The sequence below is a fragment of the Eleutherodactylus coqui genome, chromosome 9, assembly GCF_035609145.1.
Source record: "Eleutherodactylus coqui strain aEleCoq1 chromosome 9, aEleCoq1.hap1, whole genome shotgun sequence".
NCBI lineage: Eukaryota > Metazoa > Chordata > Amphibia > Anura > Eleutherodactylidae > Eleutherodactylus > Eleutherodactylus coqui.
This window is the reverse complement of record NC_089845.1, coordinates 161,267,589-161,287,379: the sequence shown is the minus strand read 5'-3', so window position 1 is coordinate 161,287,379 and position 19,791 is coordinate 161,267,589. Positions and strand designations below refer to the sequence as shown.

General features: G+C 47.6%; 1 protein-coding gene across 12 annotated transcripts in view; it reads right to left on the bottom strand.

Moving 5' to 3' along the window:
* The window catches only part of PTK2 (protein tyrosine kinase 2), a 223,555-nt gene that overhangs the window by 123,296 nt on the left and 80,468 nt on the right, over positions 1-19,791 (bottom strand). For all 12 annotated transcript variants that reach the window (XM_066578748.1, XM_066578752.1, XM_066578749.1 and 9 more), the window contains 2 exons: positions 15,673-15,899; positions 12,547-12,713 (listed from right to left, as the gene is read on the bottom strand). In XM_066578748.1, the coding sequence (XP_066434845.1) occupies positions 12,547-12,713; positions 15,673-15,867 (362 nt within the window). In that variant the 5' untranslated portion in view covers positions 15,868-15,899. The remainder of the gene's footprint in view (positions 1-12,546; positions 12,714-15,672; positions 15,900-19,791) is intronic.

The following is a 19,791-nucleotide window of genomic DNA, read 5'->3' as shown; positions in this document are numbered from 1 at the left end:
CATAGTATAGAGCAGATAAGAATTATCATACTGAAGGGCAACTTGTGTCACAGAAGAATTTGGGCCTTTAAATCTATGGCCATGTTCTCAAAAGTGGAATGAACCTCGGAGTGGGGTTCTTGCATAAGTGGAGAATATGAAAGGTCTGAAGGAGGTCAAGAGGGATGTCCTCTTCCCAATTATTGTTTTTTTTTTTGGTTTTTGTTTTCTTTAAACTTCATAAAAATTCAGAAATTGATTTGCAAAAATGTTGCCATCCAATAGGTGGTGCTGCAGGGCTCGTGTGTCCATCTCTTTCTATGTTGGAACTTTAAAGGAGAGATAACAGACATCATATAACTGTCACATTCCTTAGCTCAGTGGACTGATTAAGGCTGCCTGTCCACGGGCGCTGCAAAATCCCACGGCGAATCTCCGCCACATACCCGCCGCCGGCAGACAGATCTCCGCAGTGAGCCTATCTGACGGCTCGCTGCGGAGAATCGTGGCAATTCGCAGCATGCTGCGATTTGCCGCCCACAAGCAGAGAATCTCTATGATTCTCCGCTGGTGGACAGGGGGCCTGCGCTTTCCATAGCAACACTATAGGAAGCTTTCACTGTATTCCCCCGCGACCGGATTATCGCCGCAGGGAACGCAATAAAAATACGCCAGTGGACAGGCAGCCTAAGTATTTATCTCTTTTCTCAGCTTGTTTAGTGTTATTTTAAGTCTTGAGTGCGAGACCGTCTCAAATATCTGAGTGTGAACACTTATTTCAATCAAGAGGGGTGTCATCTCTGCCTTTGTGTTATATTTGTGCCCCATCCAAACCAGTCTGATGAAGGGTCGATAACCACCCGAAAGCTCGCTGTAACATCATGTATTGTTCTTAGCCATTAAAAGGTATCATATCTACAAGATGACTTGGCTTCTCTCACGGAGAACAATCACACTGGGAAATACAAACACAGCGGCTCTTACCACAAATAATCCCACGCAGGGAGAGGCGGGAGGCTCCTTTGCAGAGAGGCCGTCGGGTTACCATGGCAACAGGACGCCAGACACAGGCGTCCTGCATTGCCAGTGCCTATGATTGCTATAACAAGCGATAAGGCATTGCAGGTCGGAATTCCTACTTACTTTATTCCCTATTAGCATTAAAAAATAAACTTTTAATTAAAGCCCCACATATTTGGTATTGTTGCATCCGTAACGACTCGCACAACAAATTGAACACACTTTTTATCCTGCATGGCAAAAAGTGTAGCAAGAAAGAAATTGAGGCAAAATGCTTATTTTTTTCATTTTGTCTCCCCAAAAAAGCAATATGTACCCCAAAATGATACCTATAAAAACTACAGCTCATTACGCAAAAAACAAGCCCTCGCAGAGCTCCGTCCGTGGAAGAATAAAAACAAGTTATTAGACTTTGAATGCAGTGATTTATAACAACAAATCATTTCCAAATAAGGTTTTTGATGGTGGGAAAGTGAAAAAAAACAACAAAAAATTTTTTGGTATCGTTGTAATCGTACCGATCCGAAGAAGTAACGTATTAAAGGGGTTGTCCCGCGCCGAAACGGGTTTTGTTTTTTTTTTCAATAGCCCCACCGTTCGGCGCGAGACAAACCCGATGCAGGGGTTTAAAAAAAAACAAAAAACGGATAGTGCTTACCTGAATCCCCGCACTCCGGTGACTTCTTACTTACCTGGCGAAGATGGCCGCCGGGATCTTCACCCTCTGTGGACCGCAGGTCTTCTCTGTGGTCCATTGCCGATTCCAGCCTCCTGATTGGCTGGAATCGGCACACGTGACGGGGCGGAGCTACGAGGAGCCGCTCTCCGGCACGAGCGGCCCCATTCAGAAGAAAGAAGACCGGACTGCGCAAGCGCGTCTAATCGGGCGATTAGACGCTGAAAATTAGACGGCACCATGGAGACGGGGACGCCAGCAACGGAACAGGTAAGTGAATAACTTCTGTATGGCTCATAATTAATGCACGATGTACATTACAAAGTGCATTAATATGGCCATACAGAAGTGTATACCCCCACTTTGTTTCGCGGGACAACCCCTTTAAGTCATTTATGCTGCATGATTAACGCTGTAAAAAAAAAAACAAAAAAAAAACAATGGCAGAATTGATCCGTTTTCTCTCCCTGCTATATAAAAAAAATGATACAAGTTTTACAATATATTAAATGCACCCAAAAATGGCACCAGTAAAAACTACAGTTCGCCAATCAAAAAACAAGCCCTCATGCGGCCGTGGCGACGGAAAAATAAAAAAAATTATGGCTTTTGAAAAGTGGAAGTAAAAATTCTCAAAAATCGTTGTGCCCTAAACGCCAAAATAGGCCGTGTCCTTAAGGGGTTAAACCAGCACTTAACTGCCATGTAAATATATTTGCCCCTTTGGGTTTCAATTTCTGAGTATTTTCAAAATCTCTGCTTGCTGCTAAGGAGAACATCCAGAACAAACCTCATGCTTCTCACAACTGAGGGTTTGTTACAATTGTATCCAGTCAGCACAAACCTCTCTGCTGTCCGGCCAATTACAATGTATCAGTCTGAGTCCGACTGTCTGGACTGGATACAAGTAGGGAGAACCCTCCCTCAGCTCGAGGCAGCAGCAGATCCCAACACTGCAGAGAACGTGGAAATGGGGCTGATTTGTAGCATGTCGTCTATTAGGAAGTTTCCCTCATAGACCCAACTCCCTCCGCGTCTTTCCACTATGTACCCCTCAGTCTTCGTCCTCTTGGCCATCACCATTGCCAACATGCCATGCTGCTCCTTTCCTATACAGCTCCCTCCTCCTCTGAGATCCTCTGTGCTGCTGGGAGGACCTTCTCCTTCTAAGGCGCACATTTGCGTGGGAAAGAACATAAATCTGAAACGAGACCAATTCTTTTTTTTCTGCATCTTTGTAAAAAGAAACGGACAGCACATGGCCGCCATCCGTGTGCCGCTTCATCCCTCCCCATGGTCTCCTCTGTAAAGTGGATGCTGTGACATTGAGCGATAAGGGTCCTATACTGCCCGTCTGTAGGCCAATTTATAACGGGTGTGCCAGAGGCCTAAGACCGGACTCACACTAACGGATCTTGCAGCTTGCGAGCTGCAAGATATAGGCGCATGGCTTACAGCCAGTATGCCATTACATTAACCCCTTAGTGACGGAGCCAAATTTTGGAAATCTTACATGCCACTTTAACATAGAATAACTCCGTTAAGGCTTTGCTTATCCAGGTGATTCTGACATTGTTTATTTTGGCCGCATATTATACTTCATTTAGGTGGTAAGAATAGTCTGATAGAATTTGTGTATATTTATTAAAAGTGCCAAAATTGGGAAAATTTTGAAAAAAAATTGTCATTTTTTTCACAATTGCAATACCTCTAATATGTGCAAACATACTGTACAAATTTTTGATAAGATATATATTTCCATCTGTTTACGTTATTCTGGACACACTGGAAAAACCTTCATTTCTTTAACCATTTAGGAGACGTACAAATTGAACATTAATTATTAACATTTTGAGGAATACTTTGTTTTCCTGCACCAAGCCAAGATTGTGAAGGCTCATGGGTGTCAGATGACCCCATTTTAAATACCACACCCTGTAATGTATCCACTGAGGGGGTCAGGAGGATTTTGACCCCACGTATTATTTTCAGGAGTTAATGCAATTTAGAGGAGAAAAAATAAACTTTCATACTGTTGCAAAAATGTCATTTTAAAGACAATTATTCTCTCTATAGCGCACATCAAATGACGATTTACACCCCAAAATGGGTCCCTCTGTTTGTCCCAACCCACTAATGTGAGTGGAATTGTGTAATCCACTGCATCTGATTGAACTGCGGATTACCGCAGATCAAACACTTGGGGAATCCACAATTCCTATCGGCTCCTGTGAGACCGGCCTAAGGTAGATTGCTACCTTTTTATCATGTGACTGGGGACCTCTCACAGCCTGGCCACCGGTCACCGCTCCAGGCTTTCGGCGACCTTTATAAGCCAGCAGCAAGGACATTTTAAAATTTCCTGGGTTCCCCGACTCCTGCCCCCCAGTCAGCGCATCCGCAGAAGCTGAAGAAGATCCGTGGAGGAGGATCGCGTCGGGGTTCAAATACTGATCGCATTTACTTTAACAGTTATGATCCATTGGATAACAGCGATCATGTGACCAGGGACCTCTCACCGCGGGACATCACGGAGGACGGAGGTGAGGATTCTCAGCTGCCCTCATGGATCCGATCCATTAGAGGAGCTGAAACTTTACCTTTTTCCACTTTTCCGTGTTCGCCATTATCCATTAAATAATGGCGATCACGGGCCCGGGGACTGCTCGCCGCAGTTCCCGGTGACATCTTCTGCCTCCCGGCACGGTTTTCAGATCTCGGCCTTCTGCACGTGAGTGTGACATCATACGGCTGAGCAAGTGCAGAAGGTGGCGTCAGGTCCTTTCTGGACTAGAACACTGTGGGACATCATGGAGGACGGGGGTGAGTACCCTCAGCTCCCCTCATGGATCCGATCCAAAAGGGGAGCTAAAACTAACTTTTTTTCACTTTCTGTTTACTTTTATGCTATCTGCGTTAGCCATGACAGCCCCAGGTTGTTGGCTAACTCCGGCAGCTGACAGCGTGGAGCTGTCACGTCTTCAGTCTGCAGTTTTTTAATCCCCAGGGAAAAAGTGTTTTTACGGCCCAAGGAATTAAAGCCTGACGTAAGAGCATGACGTAAAAAGTCGATGGGGTGGTCCCTAAGGGGTTAAGTACTGGCTGCGTGCCGTACAGCGCCACGTACTATCTTTGCATCTAAGTGCGCATCATATACGACAAGACAGAACATGCTGTGATTGTTCTTCCGCACATAACATATGCAATTAGATGCCGCTATATGATATTGGTACAGCATATTACACGCAGAAAACTCATGTGCGTAATATGCTATTACCATCCGCTCGTGTGAGACGGCCCCAAGTCTGCGACCTTCCAGCCATTCCTCTTCCGTGATGCAGCCCCTTCCTCACGGACATCACATCCACGGTCGCCATCAATCACAGGACCAGCTCCTCTCCTGAAATATTCGGCGGCGCTTCATAAAGATCTAACAAGAGGCCCGACAGGATTGTACGTCCCCCCTACAACTGAACAACCTCGGAAGCCTACAACACAATATTAATATTTTGCCCCCCCCCCCCCCCCCCTGGCAGGAAAAACGAAGACACTCATTAACTAGAACATCACACGTCCCATTAATTAGAGGGAACACGAGACGCTCTGCTACCTGCCGCGCGCTTCACTTCCTCGCCGGCGCGGTGACTTGTGGAATACAGAAAAAAACGAAAATAAGGGACCCAAAAGCGGCGGTTGGGAATCGTATTATTAACCGCGCTGCAGACGACACGACGCATCACGCAGGAGCTTTAATACTGGCGGCCGCTTCCACATCATTGGTCACCAGTGACCGGCGGCAGGACGAGTTTTTCATGAGGTCATTCATTCCACAGGAAGGTTTTAATCGGGTTGGAAGACCCTCGTTAGGACCCTTTTACATGGAACCATCATTCAGGGTATCGCTGCATCCTGCACAACGTAACATAATGGTTCAGCGGAGGCCCAGCGGAGGCCCAGCCAGCGATGGGCCATTCATTGTGCGTTTGCTTCTTGTCCGTTTTATGGACACAATAAACTGGACGATAATCGGCCATGTACATAGGCTCCTCTATCAGCTGCCCGCTTACTGTGGATGGAGGCGGGCGGCCGGAAGAAGTCTTTGGCGCACTCTGCCTCCATCCACAGAGCGATCATAGGTGTGAAAGAACTCATGTAAAAGAACCCGACGGCTCCCATCACACAGGCAGGCGATACTGGGCCGAGAAGCCTGCCGTGATATCATGCCTGTCAGCGTGCGGGTTACCCATGGACGCAAGGGGGTTTTCGTGCAAAACTGCCTCGGACCATTTTTGGGAAAATCCGATGTTCCGGCGCTTGTTTCGAGCGTGTTGGGAGGATCGGCAAGCATTTCCCATAGCAAACATCACATTGCACTCGCGTGCATGCTGCGCGGCATGTGATGTGTTTGACTGTCCCATTGAAAACAATGAGCGATGCGTTCCGAGGAACACAAAAAAATAGGACATGCAGCAAATTTTTACCTAACAGGATCGCTGTGAAAAATGGCTGATGTGTACGACCATTTAAAAGAATGGAGGTCACATTCACGTAAGTTTCGCGCTCATATGAAGGTAGCCTATGAGTAATATGAAATAAAACATGAAGTTTTGCCATGTGATGTCCACCTCTAAAAACAGTGTCAAAATCTGTGTCTTTTGGAGGGTTTTGGCAACGAGTTTACTCTCCAGTGAATAATATCCACGTGCGCAATTCTGTCTGATATGGAAGATCGCGTTTCTCGGTCAGGAAATGACATGCCACTTCTTGACAAGAAAACGTGCGCAGTTTGCCCGCTGACAGCGGTAAATCAGCAGTGAGAGCCGCACGCAGGCAGACGGGAGTTTGATGTGCTTTTTAGAGGCCGGATTCATGTGAAAGATTTGAAAGTCAACTCCAGCCGCTCCGGCAGAATTCGCCACTGAACGTCCCGCATGAATTCTGCCTCTAAGAACCTCCGCAAAACCCCTGTCAAAAAAAGTTGCAGATTTCGCTCAAGTTCTTAAAGGCACAATTAGCCCAGAAAAGCCAATAACTTCCGCCATGTGAACTCCGCCTGCGGACACGCTCACAAGTAGCAGAATTTGATGCGGAACCACAACAAAAACATTTAAAAATCTGCATCAACGCTGCGGCGCTCGATACGGTTGTCCATGCAGGTTTTCTGCAGCAGAAAAAGCGCACAGATTCTGCTACGTGTGAACGTCCCCTTGGGGCGCGAGGGACGCGATCACACCGTGATGATTAGCTGTGGACTTTGGTGCTGATTTCACCTCTTCAATTTGAATCAAGGGTAAAACCTGCAGCAAATCAGCAACATGCGAATGCAGCCCTTGTGGTTCAACATGGCAGAGGGTTCACTTTAGAGCCCGAGACCCTCATCACTGACGCCCAACAAGGGCAAACACTACAAATGTGCCCAGAAGGTTCACAGCTCTCATGCTGAACGTTACAGAGGGGTTATGTAAAGGGATGTTCTAGCACGACAGCGCGAATATCTGACCGCCCGCGCCACATACGGCTCTACGTAGAACACATCAGTTTTACTCGTGTTATTAATTTAAAGGGGTTGCACAAAAAAGAAAAAAAACAGGGCTGCCATCCGTGCAGCCGCTAAGAAGCCCACTTTACAATGTAAACGCGGAACCCGCGTCCTCGGGATCCCAGCGGTTGGACCCTCGACGATCATAAATCTATGCCCTATACGTGGGCAGGGGAGATCTTTATATCTTGGCACAGACCTTTAAACAGTGACCTGACCGCTCGCTGCGACTTGCGCCTTCACCCATCACCAACAAACAGGTGTATAAGCTGGCAGCAGCAGCCGCAGCAGGACGTGCTTAAAGCTGAGGCAAGCTATTTAGACCTCCGGCACACGGGCGGATTCGCATTGCGGAATTCGGAACGGACGTCCGCCTCCTGATTGCGCAGCAAATACAGCCCATAGCAGGCTTTGGAAAATCGCGATTTCATCTCCAAGAGCAGAAATAGATTGGGACTTTCTGCTCATGAAGAAGAAATCGTAGCATGCTGCGATTCTGTGCCGACTCCGCACGGATGGCTTCCACTGAAGTCTATGGAAGCCGTCCGATCTGTGGCGTAAAGGTCGCGTATTCTGCGCCATCACTAGGCGTTCACACGGGGAAAGCAGTGACTTCTTCAAAGGGAAAAAATCTGTACAGCGCATGTTCAACGACTCGCCGTGCAGTAGAAGAAAAGACTGCCGCGCGTATGCCAGCCGGGCACAGGGTCAGATTCCGCATCGCCGTGTGCAGTCGGCCTTACACAGAAAGAGAACATCTTACTTTAGTTGTACCGTGCCCATTATACAAATGCGCCACCTCGATTCAAAGAGACGGCGCCATTATCGTTCCAACCCAGGGTGCCACTCTGAAAACCCAGTTCAGCCTCTCACCACCAGCCCGTTATCTGTCGACATCGACACTCGCAGTGCAGCAATCTGGACCACCTGCCATGTGCCCCTCCTGCCGAACCTTCCAGTGCATAACGCATGCACCCGCGTACGGAGCAAGAGGGGTGAATGGTGCGTGCACGAAATTTCAGGGCTAAGAGCACTGATGTAAGCGCACGAAAAAGGGTGCCGGGGTACATTCAGCTCAACTTCACTGGCGAACTGCGCCCGCTCCAGAAGACGAGGCAGGAGGGGTGCATGGCACATGCGTGAGACTTCAGCGCTGACATGGGCATGAGAGGGGATGGCGGTGAGAGGCTGGATTGTTTTTCAGCGCTACATCCTGACTCAGAGCGATCGTCACACCGACTATTTGAATTGAGGCAGGGCATTTACATAATGAGTGCTACAACTAAAGTAATCTGTGGTTTTGGTGAATCACTGTCTTTGAACGTGTCCGTCCTGCGGTTGCCGCGCTCTGTGCGCCGTGTGACAGCGATGGGCTGAGTGTTTGTTCACAGCTTCCCTTTAATTATAATCTTCAGCTTTCGTTGAGTATTTGCATAACTAAGTTCAACTTTATGGGTGCAGCCTTGTATACAGCTCCCAGGCAGACCTGTGCGTCGCCAAGGTTACAGACTGCAAACAAAACCGCGTGTAGTCTGATCCTAGAAACAAGGGAATAAAGCATGTCAGGCTGAGAAAGACTATAGCAGTCCAAACGCTGCCTGCTGTTATCAAGGAGCAATAAAGATTTACTGCTTTATTTTAACACCGCTGATGCTGCCACTTTTTGCTATTGTGTGGACTTCGATCTGGCAGTCAGAATAATCCCCGACCCTTCTGGAGTAATCAGTGATATAACATATTATTACACGCATATATGCCTTTAGTGAGCTCCCCATCACCGCGTCCTCAGGTAGAAAGTTCAATAATCTCACTGCTTTTACAGGGAGAACCCCCTACTATGACGGTGTAGAAACCTATTTTTCTCTAGACGTAGACGGCACCATCTTGTTACAGTCACAGTCCTAGGTATACATCAGATGATGGGAGAGATCTCTCTACTGACCCCTGATATATTATAGATAGTTATTAGAGCGCCCCCTTGTTACAGTCCTAGGTATAAATAAGATGATGAGAGAGATCTCTCTACTGACCCCTGATATATTATAGATAGTTATTAGAGCGCCCCCTTGTTACAGTCCTGAGTATAAGAGATGATGGGAGAGATCTCTCTACTGACCCCTGATATATCTATACATAGTTATTAGAGCGCCCCCTTGTTAAAGTCATGGATATAATAGATGATGGGAGACTTCTCTGTACTGACCAATGATTTATCTATACATAGTTATTAGAGCGCCCCCTTGTTACAGTCCTGGGTATAACTAGATGATGGGAGAGATCTCTGTATTGTCCCCTGATATATTTATATATAGTTATTAGAGCGCCCCCTTGTTACAGTCCTGGGTATAAATAAGATGATGAGAGAGATCTCTCTACTGACCCCTGATATATTATAGATAGTTATTAGAGCGCCCCCTTGTTACAGTCCTAGGTATAAATAAGATGATGAGAGAGATCTCTCTACTGACCCCTGATATATTATAGATAGTTATTAGAGCGCCCCCTTGTTACAGTCCTGAGTATAAGAGATGATGGGAGAGATCTCTCTACTGACCCCTGATATATCTATACATAGTTATTAGAGCGCCCCCTTGTTAAAGTCATGGATATAATAGATGATGGGAGACTTCTCTGTACTGACCAATGATTTATCTATACATAGTTATTAGAGCGCCCCCTTGTTACAGTCCTGGGTATAACTAGATGATGGGAGAGATCTCTGTATTGTCCCCTGATATATTTATATATAGTTATTAGAGCGCCCCCTTGTTACAGTCCTGGGTATAAATAAGATGATGAGAGAGATCTCTCTACTGACCCCTGATATATTATACATAGTTATTAGAGCGCCCCCTTGTTACAGTCCTGGGTATAACAGATGATGGGAGAGATCTCTGTACTGACCCCTGATATATTATACATAGTTATTAGAGCGCCCCCTTGTTACAGTCCTGGGTATAATAGATGATGGGAGAGATCTCTGTATTGTCCCCTGATATATTTATATATAGTTATTAGAGCGCCCCCTTGTCACAGTCCTAGGTATAAATAAGATGATGAGAGAGATCTCTCTACTGACCCCTGATATATTATACATAGTTATTAGAGTGCCCCCTTGTTACAGTCCTGGGTATAATAGAGGATGAGAGAGATCTCTGTACTGACCCCTGATATATCTATACATAGTTATAAGAGCGCCCCCTTGTTACAGTCCTGAGTATAACAGATGATAGAAGAGATCTCTGTATTGTCCCCTGATATGTTATACATAGTTATTAGAGTGCCCCCTTGTTACAGTCCTGGGTATAATAGAGGATGAGAGAGATCTCTGTACTGACCCCTGATATATCTATACATAGTTATAAGAGCGCCCCCTTGTTACAGTCCTGAGTATAACAGATGATAGAAGAGATCTCTGTATTGTCCCCTGATATGTTATACATAGTTATTAGAGTGCCCCCTTGTTACAGTCCTGGGTATAATAAATGATGGGGGAGATCTCTGTACTGACCCCTGATGTATCTATACATAGTTATTAGAGCGCCCCCTTGTTACAGTCCTGGGTATAATAGATGATGGAAGAGATCTTTGTATTGTCCCCTGATATGTTATACATACTTATTAGAGCGCCCCCTTGTTACAGTCCTGGGTATAACAGATGATGGTAGAGATCTCTGTACTGACACCTAGTATATCTATGCATAGTTATTAGAGCGCCCCCTTGTTACAGTCCTGGGTATAATAGATGATGGAAGAGATCTCTGTATTGTCCCCTGATATGTTATACATACTTATTAGAGCGCCCCCTTGTTACAGTCCTGGGTATAACAGATGATGGTAGAGATCTCTGTACTGACACCTAGTATATCTATGCATAGTTATTAGAGCGCCCCCTTGTTACAGTCCTGGGTATAATAGATGATGGAAGAGATCTCTGTATTGTCCCCTGATATGTTATACATACTTATTAGAGCGCCCCTCAGCAATCTTTTTTCTAAACTAAATAACCCCAATTTTGATAGCCTCTCTGGGTATTGTAGTCCGCCCATTCCATTTATTACTTTATTTGCCGGTCTTTGTACCTCCTCAAGCTCTGATATGCCCCTCCTGAGTACCGGTGCCCCAAACTGTCCACAATATTCCGTGTGTGGTCTGACCAGTGACTTGTAAAGAGGAAGTCGTCCCCCATCTGTCCCCTTCATGCTCATCTACTTGCAGTATGGCTGCAGGATCTAGTCTGTAGCCATGGAGACACATAAATCTGCATTAGAGGACTTTTCACCTGTTTCCACACAACTTCATTCATTGACTTGCGATTATTTCTATAGGTCCAACACTCCGCAGCGCACAGACTTATCACATTAGTGCCCCAGGAGCTCACAATCTAATCTCATTACTACTATGTTTTTGGCGATTGTAAGAAACCAAGGAACATGAAGGAGACCTAGAAGAACAATATGGGAAGAAACAAACCATCCGAGTCCATGCAGGTGCTGCCCCCTAGCTGAATGTGAGACCAGGACGGCCGTGACTATACCACCACAGACACCGCCATTGTGCCTCATTCCCCTTACTGCTCAGACCAACCAGAGCGCCATTTTTATTTCTTAACCCTTTAGGCTAGGGCTACATGGCGACTTTGACCATGACACAAGCTGCACAGTCATAGATCACAGTCCACTAATGTAACAGAAGCCAATACGGGTTGTAAGCCGCCCACCCACCAAGCGCCAAAGATTTAATCTCGTTTACTTTACACCATGGGGGTTGCAGTCGCAGCAGCTTGCAAAACAATTAGATTGGGTGACTGCAGGGCTACACATGCCAAAGTCCCCAGGTACGGGTAGCTTCAGTCCACGCGCCATTTTGGATGTAGCACAATTTTCCAATTTTTTTTTACATGTGCGGTAAGACGCTACGTTTTTTTTCCCTTGTCTTAGGTTCTGAAAATTATTTTTGCACTTGTTTGTATTTGTACCACTTTTGACACTCAAAATAATTTGGTTTTATACTGTAGTTGAATAAAAATGTTAAGTTTTCCACCGTTGTGCGGCGCTATTTTAATCTATAATACGCTTTTATTATTGGTTTGCTCCCCCCTCCCCCAACAAGGGTGTATTGCAGACTCTTTCCATTTCATATTTCCCTTGTAATGAAGTGCCGTGCTGCATCCTATTGGACATAGTAGAACGGTCATGTGACCAGACACCCAGAAGAATGGTCATGTGACCAGGTGCCCCGCGATTCTTGACTCCTGGGAGCTTGGAGGAAGCAGCAGGTGAAAACCCCAATAGCGCTATTAGACATTTGTAAGCCCGGAGCGCCTACTTACTTCCATTCTTCTGGCGGGTGGGCCTGCTCATATTTCTCTCTGACATGAGACACCCCCATATCTAGGTGCAGCCAGTGAACCTCCTCAGAGCGCAGGTGACTCAGGCGTAATCCATACGAGGAGACGCATTTCACTTTATGACTGTCCACAATTTTCTGAATTATTCCCTGAAAAATAAAAAAACGTTTGTAATATAATTATCTGTCAGACGTCCTGTACCGATCCCGAGTTACATCCTGTATTATACTCCAGAGCTGCACTCACTATTCTGCTGGTGGAGTCACTGTATACATACATTACTTATCCTGTACCGATCCTGAGTTACATCCTGTATTATACTCCAGAGCTGCACTCACTATTCTGCTGGTGGAGTCACTGTATACATACATTACTTATCCTGTACCGATCCTGAGTTACATCCTGTATTATACTCCAGAGCTGCACTCACTATTCTGCTGGTGGAGTCACTGTATACATACATTACTTATCCTGTACCGATCCTGAGTTACATCCTGTATTATACTCCAGAGCTGCACTCACTATTCTGCTGGTGGAGTCACTGTGTACATACAGTACTTATCCTGTACCGATCCTGAGTTATATCTTGTATAATACTCCAGAGCTGCACTCCCTATTCTGCTGGTGGAGTCACTGTGTACATACATGACTTATCCTGTACTGATCCTGAGTTACATCCTGTATTATACTCCAGAGCTGCACTCCCTATTCTGCTGGTGAAGTCACTGTGTACATACATTACTTATCCTGTACTGATCCTGAGTTACATCCTGCATTATACTCCAGAGCTGCACTCACTATTGTGCTGGTGGAGTCACTGCGTACATACATTACTTATCTTGTACTGCCCCTGAGTTACATCCTGTATTATACTCCAGAGCTGCACTCCCTATTCTGCTGGTGGATTCACTGTGTACATACATTACTTATTCTGTACTGATCCTGAGTTACATCCTGTATTATACTCCAGAGCTGCACTCACTATTGTGCTGGTGGAGTCACTGTGTACATACATTACTTATTCTGTACTGATCCTGAGTTACATCCTGTATTATACTCCAGAGCTGCACTCACTATTGTGCTGGTGGAGTCACTGCGTACATACATTACTTATCCTGTACTGATCCTGAGTTACATCCTGTATTATACTCCAGTGCTGCACTCACTATTCTGCTGGTGGAGCCACTGTGTACATACATTACTTATCCTCTACCGATCCTGAGTTACATCTTGTATTATACTCCAGAGCTGCACTCACTATTCTGCTAGTGGAGTCACTGTGTACATACATTACATATCCTGTACTGATCCTGAGTTACATCCTGTATTATACTCCAGAGCTGCACTCACTATTCTGTTGATGGAGTCACTGTGTACATACATTACTTATCCTGTACTGATCCTGAGTTACATCCTGCATTATACTCCAGAGCTGCACTCACTATTCTGCTGGTGGAGTCACTGTATACATACATTACTTATCCTGTACTGATCCCGAGTTCCATCCTGTATTATACTCCAGAGCTGCACTCACTATTCTGCTGGTGGAGTCACTGTGTACATACATTACTTATCCTGTACTGCTCCTGAGTTACATCCTGTATTATACTACAGAGCTGCACTCACTATTCTGCTGGTGGAATCACTGTGTACATACATTACTTATCCTGTACTGATCCTGAGTTACATCCTGTATTATACTCCAGAGCTGCACTCACTATTCTGCTGGTGGAGTCACTGTGTACATACATTACTTATCCTGTACTGATCCTGAGTTACATCCTGTATTATACTGCAGAGCTGCACTCACTATTCTGCTGGTGGAATCACTGTGTACATACATTACTTATCCTGTACTGATCCTGAGTTACATCCTGTATTATACTCCAGAGCTGCACTCACTATTCTGCTGGTGGAGTCACTGTGTACATACATTACTTATCCTGTACTGATCCTGAGTTACATCCTGTATTATACCCCAGAGCTGCACTCAGTATTCTGCTGGTGTAGTCACTGTATACATACATTACTTACCCTGTACTGCTCCTGAGTTACATCCTGTATTATACTCCAGTGCTGCACTCACTATTCTGCTGGTGGAGTCACTGTGTAGATACATTACTTATCCTGTACTGCTCCTGAGTTACATCTTGTATTATACTCCAGAGCTGCACTCTCTATTCTTCTAGTTGTTATTGGTAACTGTCAGCATGCTCCGCCCCCTAAATGTCTGCGGAGGACCTATAAAGCCAGGGTCAGTTAGTTTGATCCCATTTTCGCCTGCTGGACAGTTCACTGACTGCAACTCACTAGAGCAAGCCCTGGGCAGACGCTGAACAAGCAGGAAATCCTGGAAAGTTTTACATGTAAAGCTGGTAGAATTGTGAGTGCAGCTGTGGCGTATAATAGAGGAGAAGTACAAGACAGGTGCGCCATCTAGTACTCTGGTCGAGTGATGCCAACTGACATGATGCCAGCTTTGCACATGTTGCCAACAGTCGATTGCATTAACAGGGGGAACTATAACTTCCCCAAAAATGTTTTTCTGACCCGATCTTGCAGACAACTCTTGCCCATCTGGGGGGCCGGTTACTATTTTGGGATCCTGTAAGCGGCATCGCCCGGCGGGCGCAGGCTCCAGTTTTTATTGGAAAGGTGACAGAATAAACGTGAAAGAATTCAGCGCAGCAGACGACAACAGAGACAACAGAGACGGCCGGCTGCCAGCGGCGGTGTGATTTACCACGGCTATCAGCACCCCAAGGACACAAATCATGTTTACAACTGCCAGGAGGACAACAGGGGGCAGCAGCTGCCGTTTGGGTTTCATCATTATTGGTACAGCCCACCAACGTGTTGGCAGTGGACGATACATAGGAATATGGGGCAAAAGGTCTGCCCACACCCACCTTCTCCTGTCATTTATACTCTAGTCACACCCAGAGCTGCATTCACAATAATGCTGTAGGTTTGGGTAATATCTACAGCTGAGTTCTAATGGTCTAAACCGTGGTCTAAGCTCCCATAACGCATTGCACACAGGTAACGAGTAAAATTCTGAATGCAGCTTTGACTGTGAATGGAGAAACCCCTCCTAACTGCACTCACCCTGACGTCGGTGGCGTCCCCGTGCCGGATATTGCTGGCCCACGTGGCTGGTTCGCTGTTTGTTTCAAAGTAGTGGAAGACTTTTAAGACTCTTTCGATGGTCCCTGGCGATCGCTCCATGCCGGCGCTCAGACGGGACTTGGCGTTAGAATTCGGCGTGTGGTTTAGGTTAGGGTCCAGGTAAGCCGCAGCCATACTCTTGCTGGATGCTAGGTGTCGGTCATATTCTGCAAAGGAAACAGAAGGGTTAATACTGGAGGTGGAGTATATAGAGCTACTAATATACTGGAGGCGGAGCCGGACGACGCGCTGCAAGACAGCGCACAAAGAGTTAAGCCCACGACGTCGCCCCCCCCACCCCGTGAGATGAAGGTCTCTGTGGTCACGTCTTGCGCTGGAAACGTCCTTGCTTGGAGCCACATATCTCCAACATTCAAGCCTCGCCGAGATGCGATGCTCTGCGGGGATTCATCCTCCGGCGCCGTGAACCTTGCGCTGCGAGACGAAGCACATTAGTATGACGGTCACATCTGCACCCTTTATCGTCAGGCTAACATGAGAGGCTCAGCAGTTTTCGGCCAACTTGCTGTCCTGCTTGCACAGCAGAGGGTTCGGTACAATGTATCAGTCTAGGCAATCTTCTGTGTAATGGCCCTGATACACTGAATCAGACCACAGCTGAGGCGATAATCCGGCCGCGGGTAACGCAGTGCATGCTTTCCATAGCGTTGCTATAGCGTAGCCCCCTGTCCATGCGGAGAATCATAGCGACTCTCCGCTCGCGGGACTCAAATCGAGCATGCTGCGACTCTGGTGAGCAGAGATTGCTTTAAACATATTTGTATTTCCCGCGCCATTGCGGACGGCCGCGGGGCGGACGGCTTCTGTGGACTCCAGTGAGCAGGATAACCGCAACCCCAGGCTGAACGCTTCTGTCCACCGCATGCGCCGGAGGCTCCGCCCACACGAGCCTCGTGATCTCCTTGTACAACGCATGTGGATTGGTGGTGTAGCTTTTGGCTGCAGTTCAGAAACCCGCAGCGTGAGCGCGAGGAGTGCGCAATTTCAGTCTGTGAAAAACAGACCTGGTTTACGCGCGATTTTTATGCAACTCTTGCGCATTTCTTTCTGCCCTGCACCTCGTGGTTCTAGGTTATCCATGTGGTTACCATAGTAACATGCGCTAATAACACATGGCACGCGCATGAAAGCCGAGAAATATTCGCACGCGAGTTACATCCAACTGCGATACGGACGGAACCTGCATGGAAAAATAACTCCTTCATTTCCACGCATTCATGCAGACCAATGGTTGAACGATGGCTGAGCGTCCGGTAGCGCGCCCGTGTGCGGTGTGACTTGGACTATCAGGCTAACGTGATATGAGGCCGCAAGTCCCGCCTACATATCGCGCTCCCCGCCTACATATCGCGCTCCCCGCCTACATATCGCGCTCGCCGCCTACATATCGCGCTCCCATCATTTGAATTTCCCGAGGACGCGAAGCGTATTCATGCTAAAAACGCCTCGCATCACTTTGGGGAAGAAGCGATCCTCCGCCGCTTCCGTCAGCCATGGCGGAGGATCGCAAAGTTTTTCCCATTGAGACCCCGCATCGTGTGCGCCAAGCACGTGGCACGAAGCTGCCGACCGCCCCATTAGAGGCAGGGGGCGCTGCAATTCGGGGGCACGCAAAAAAGATAGAACATGACGCAATTTGTTTCCCGCAAAAACATGGCTTGTGTGTATGACCGACTCAGATGGAAGGGGCTCATATCTGTGCGTCTCGCAACGTACAAATGGCGCGCGATTCTGACGTCCGTGTGAAGGCTGCCTCAATCCGAGAGAAAAATCGCATGTGAATTAACCCTTTCAGAAAGATTTTTTTTTTTTTCCGCCAGGTGATCCGCCTGTCTAAACGCTCTGCGGGAGCGACAACAACCGGCAGGAACGTCACCCGCTCGCGCAGTCGTTCTGTGTGGAGCAATTAGCGCCATTTCATGCACGCTGACAGCGCTTGTGTACCGGCAGTGTTAGGAAGTAATTGCCAACCCATTTCACCTGCTCTGCTGCTGAAAAAAGTGAGACCACGAGCCCCGGATGGTCAACAGTAAGGCACCCCCCGAGTGCTGCTGGCATCCTTGCCACCACTGGCAGCGTGAAGCAGGTTCACACCAAGCACGTGCAGACCTTGTGGCCAACGTTACGTATGATTTTGAGCAGTATCTACGCCGGCGGTGGGAACGCTCCGGGTTCTATGCCCACCATGCTGGGGAATCCACCGCTCTGAGCGCAGATTTGGCGGCTCGTGAAATACAACAAAATTACAATAATTGGGAATCGGCAGATTTAGCTCCATTTTATGTTTTCTATCCTCTTCTTGCTTTTAGATAAAGCCATCAGATTTGGTGCTGCAGCAGCGGCGCTCGCCCTGAGCGCGAGGCGATAACAGCCAGCCAGTGCGTGCCGAGGATTACTCCTTAATCTGGGGTCTATAAATCCCCCCGCCATCTGGAGGTCCGCGCTGCACCAGCATGTTTACAAACCGCAGTGACAATAGACGGCGATGGCGCCGATCCACAATTCCCGCAGTGAGGCAAGAACAGGATGAGAATACACGGGCTGCGGCTGCCAATCCGGAGCCGCCCGGCGCTGCTGAAGCCACGCGGATTGTCGTACGCTTCTATAGCGATCCGTGGTCGGAGCGCTACGACACCATGAAGCAGCAGCAACACGGCCACGTACCGCCTGTGTGAGATCAGGAGAGCTTGGCGAAGGTCGCAGTCTGACGCACTTATGGGGCTGCTTCATAGGAAGCCGCCATTTATCTGGAAATCCCCGAAGGCATACCACAGAACACGGAGATCACCGGCGAGTCACTGAGGTTGTGCCGCTGCTCTCTACCGCACCGCTGCGCCCCGGTGAACGCCCCCCGACATCCTAACCAATGAATGAGAAGCAGCTCCGCAACTTTTTAATAGACTTAAATTGAAATAGAAGGAACCCTTCTTGCTGTCAGTGAATTGTAGCAATCCTGTTTACATTCAGTTCTGGTTTAAAGGGTATTTCTGCCCTGGATAGGTCATCAGTAGCTGACGGACGGGACCCTCGTCCTGCTCGATGATCCGGTGACCGTGGACGGACATTCTCATAAGTGGGCAGGCAAGGAAGCCGGGGCGCTGGTTTCACTCCCAATGAAATCAGCGGGAGCGCCGCACCGCACGTCCACTTCCTGCTCCTAATAGAGACATCCTGGCCTGAGCAGGAAGTGGAATAGAAGAGCAGCGCTCCCATTGATTTCACTGGAAGTGAAGCTGGGCCTCCTTTTTCCTCCCCTGATGACGATCAGCTGATCGATGGGGTCCAGAGCTGAAATTAGGGAAATCCTTTAAATGGATTTACTAGGTCTCCACCACTGATGACCGATCCTCAGCGCCTGCATTAGGAACCCAGGGAGCTGCAATATGTATGGACCTGCAGCTGCCAGGCCCATCCACACTTACAGCAGGCCCATCCACACTTACAGCAGGCCCGATCACTAATCGCCAGGGACCCCGCCAATCACCTATCTGAAGTTTAGACAATCCCTCTAATGCATCACAACAGCTGAGGGATTGCTACAATTGCATCCAGTCCTTAGAATTGGGGTCTGACTGCACAGGTTGAAGCTCAACATCGCTTAGGAAAGCCCCTTCAATTTTGGTGGGGAAGCCCCCGTTAAAGGGGTTGTGCAAACATTAAGACATATTGTCTATGCACAGGAAAAGGAAAAACTTTGACCACAAGAACCCCCACCCATCTCAAGAAAGGGGTCCCAAGGGTCTCTGCATGAATGGAGTGGAGGTCCGGCACAAGAACCCCCACCCATCTCAAGAAAGGGGTCCCAAGGGTCTCTGCATGAATGGAGTGGAGGTCCGGCACAAGAACCCCCACCCATCTCAGGAAAGGGGTCCCAAGGATCTCTGCATGAATGGAGTGGAGGTCCGGCACACATACTGCTGCTCTGCTCCTCTCAATGTGTGGAACTTCACAACCCCCATCCTCAGGACCAGTCGGACCCCCACCGATCATTAACTCATTCTCATCCACAGGGAACTAACTTATAATGCTGGCACAACA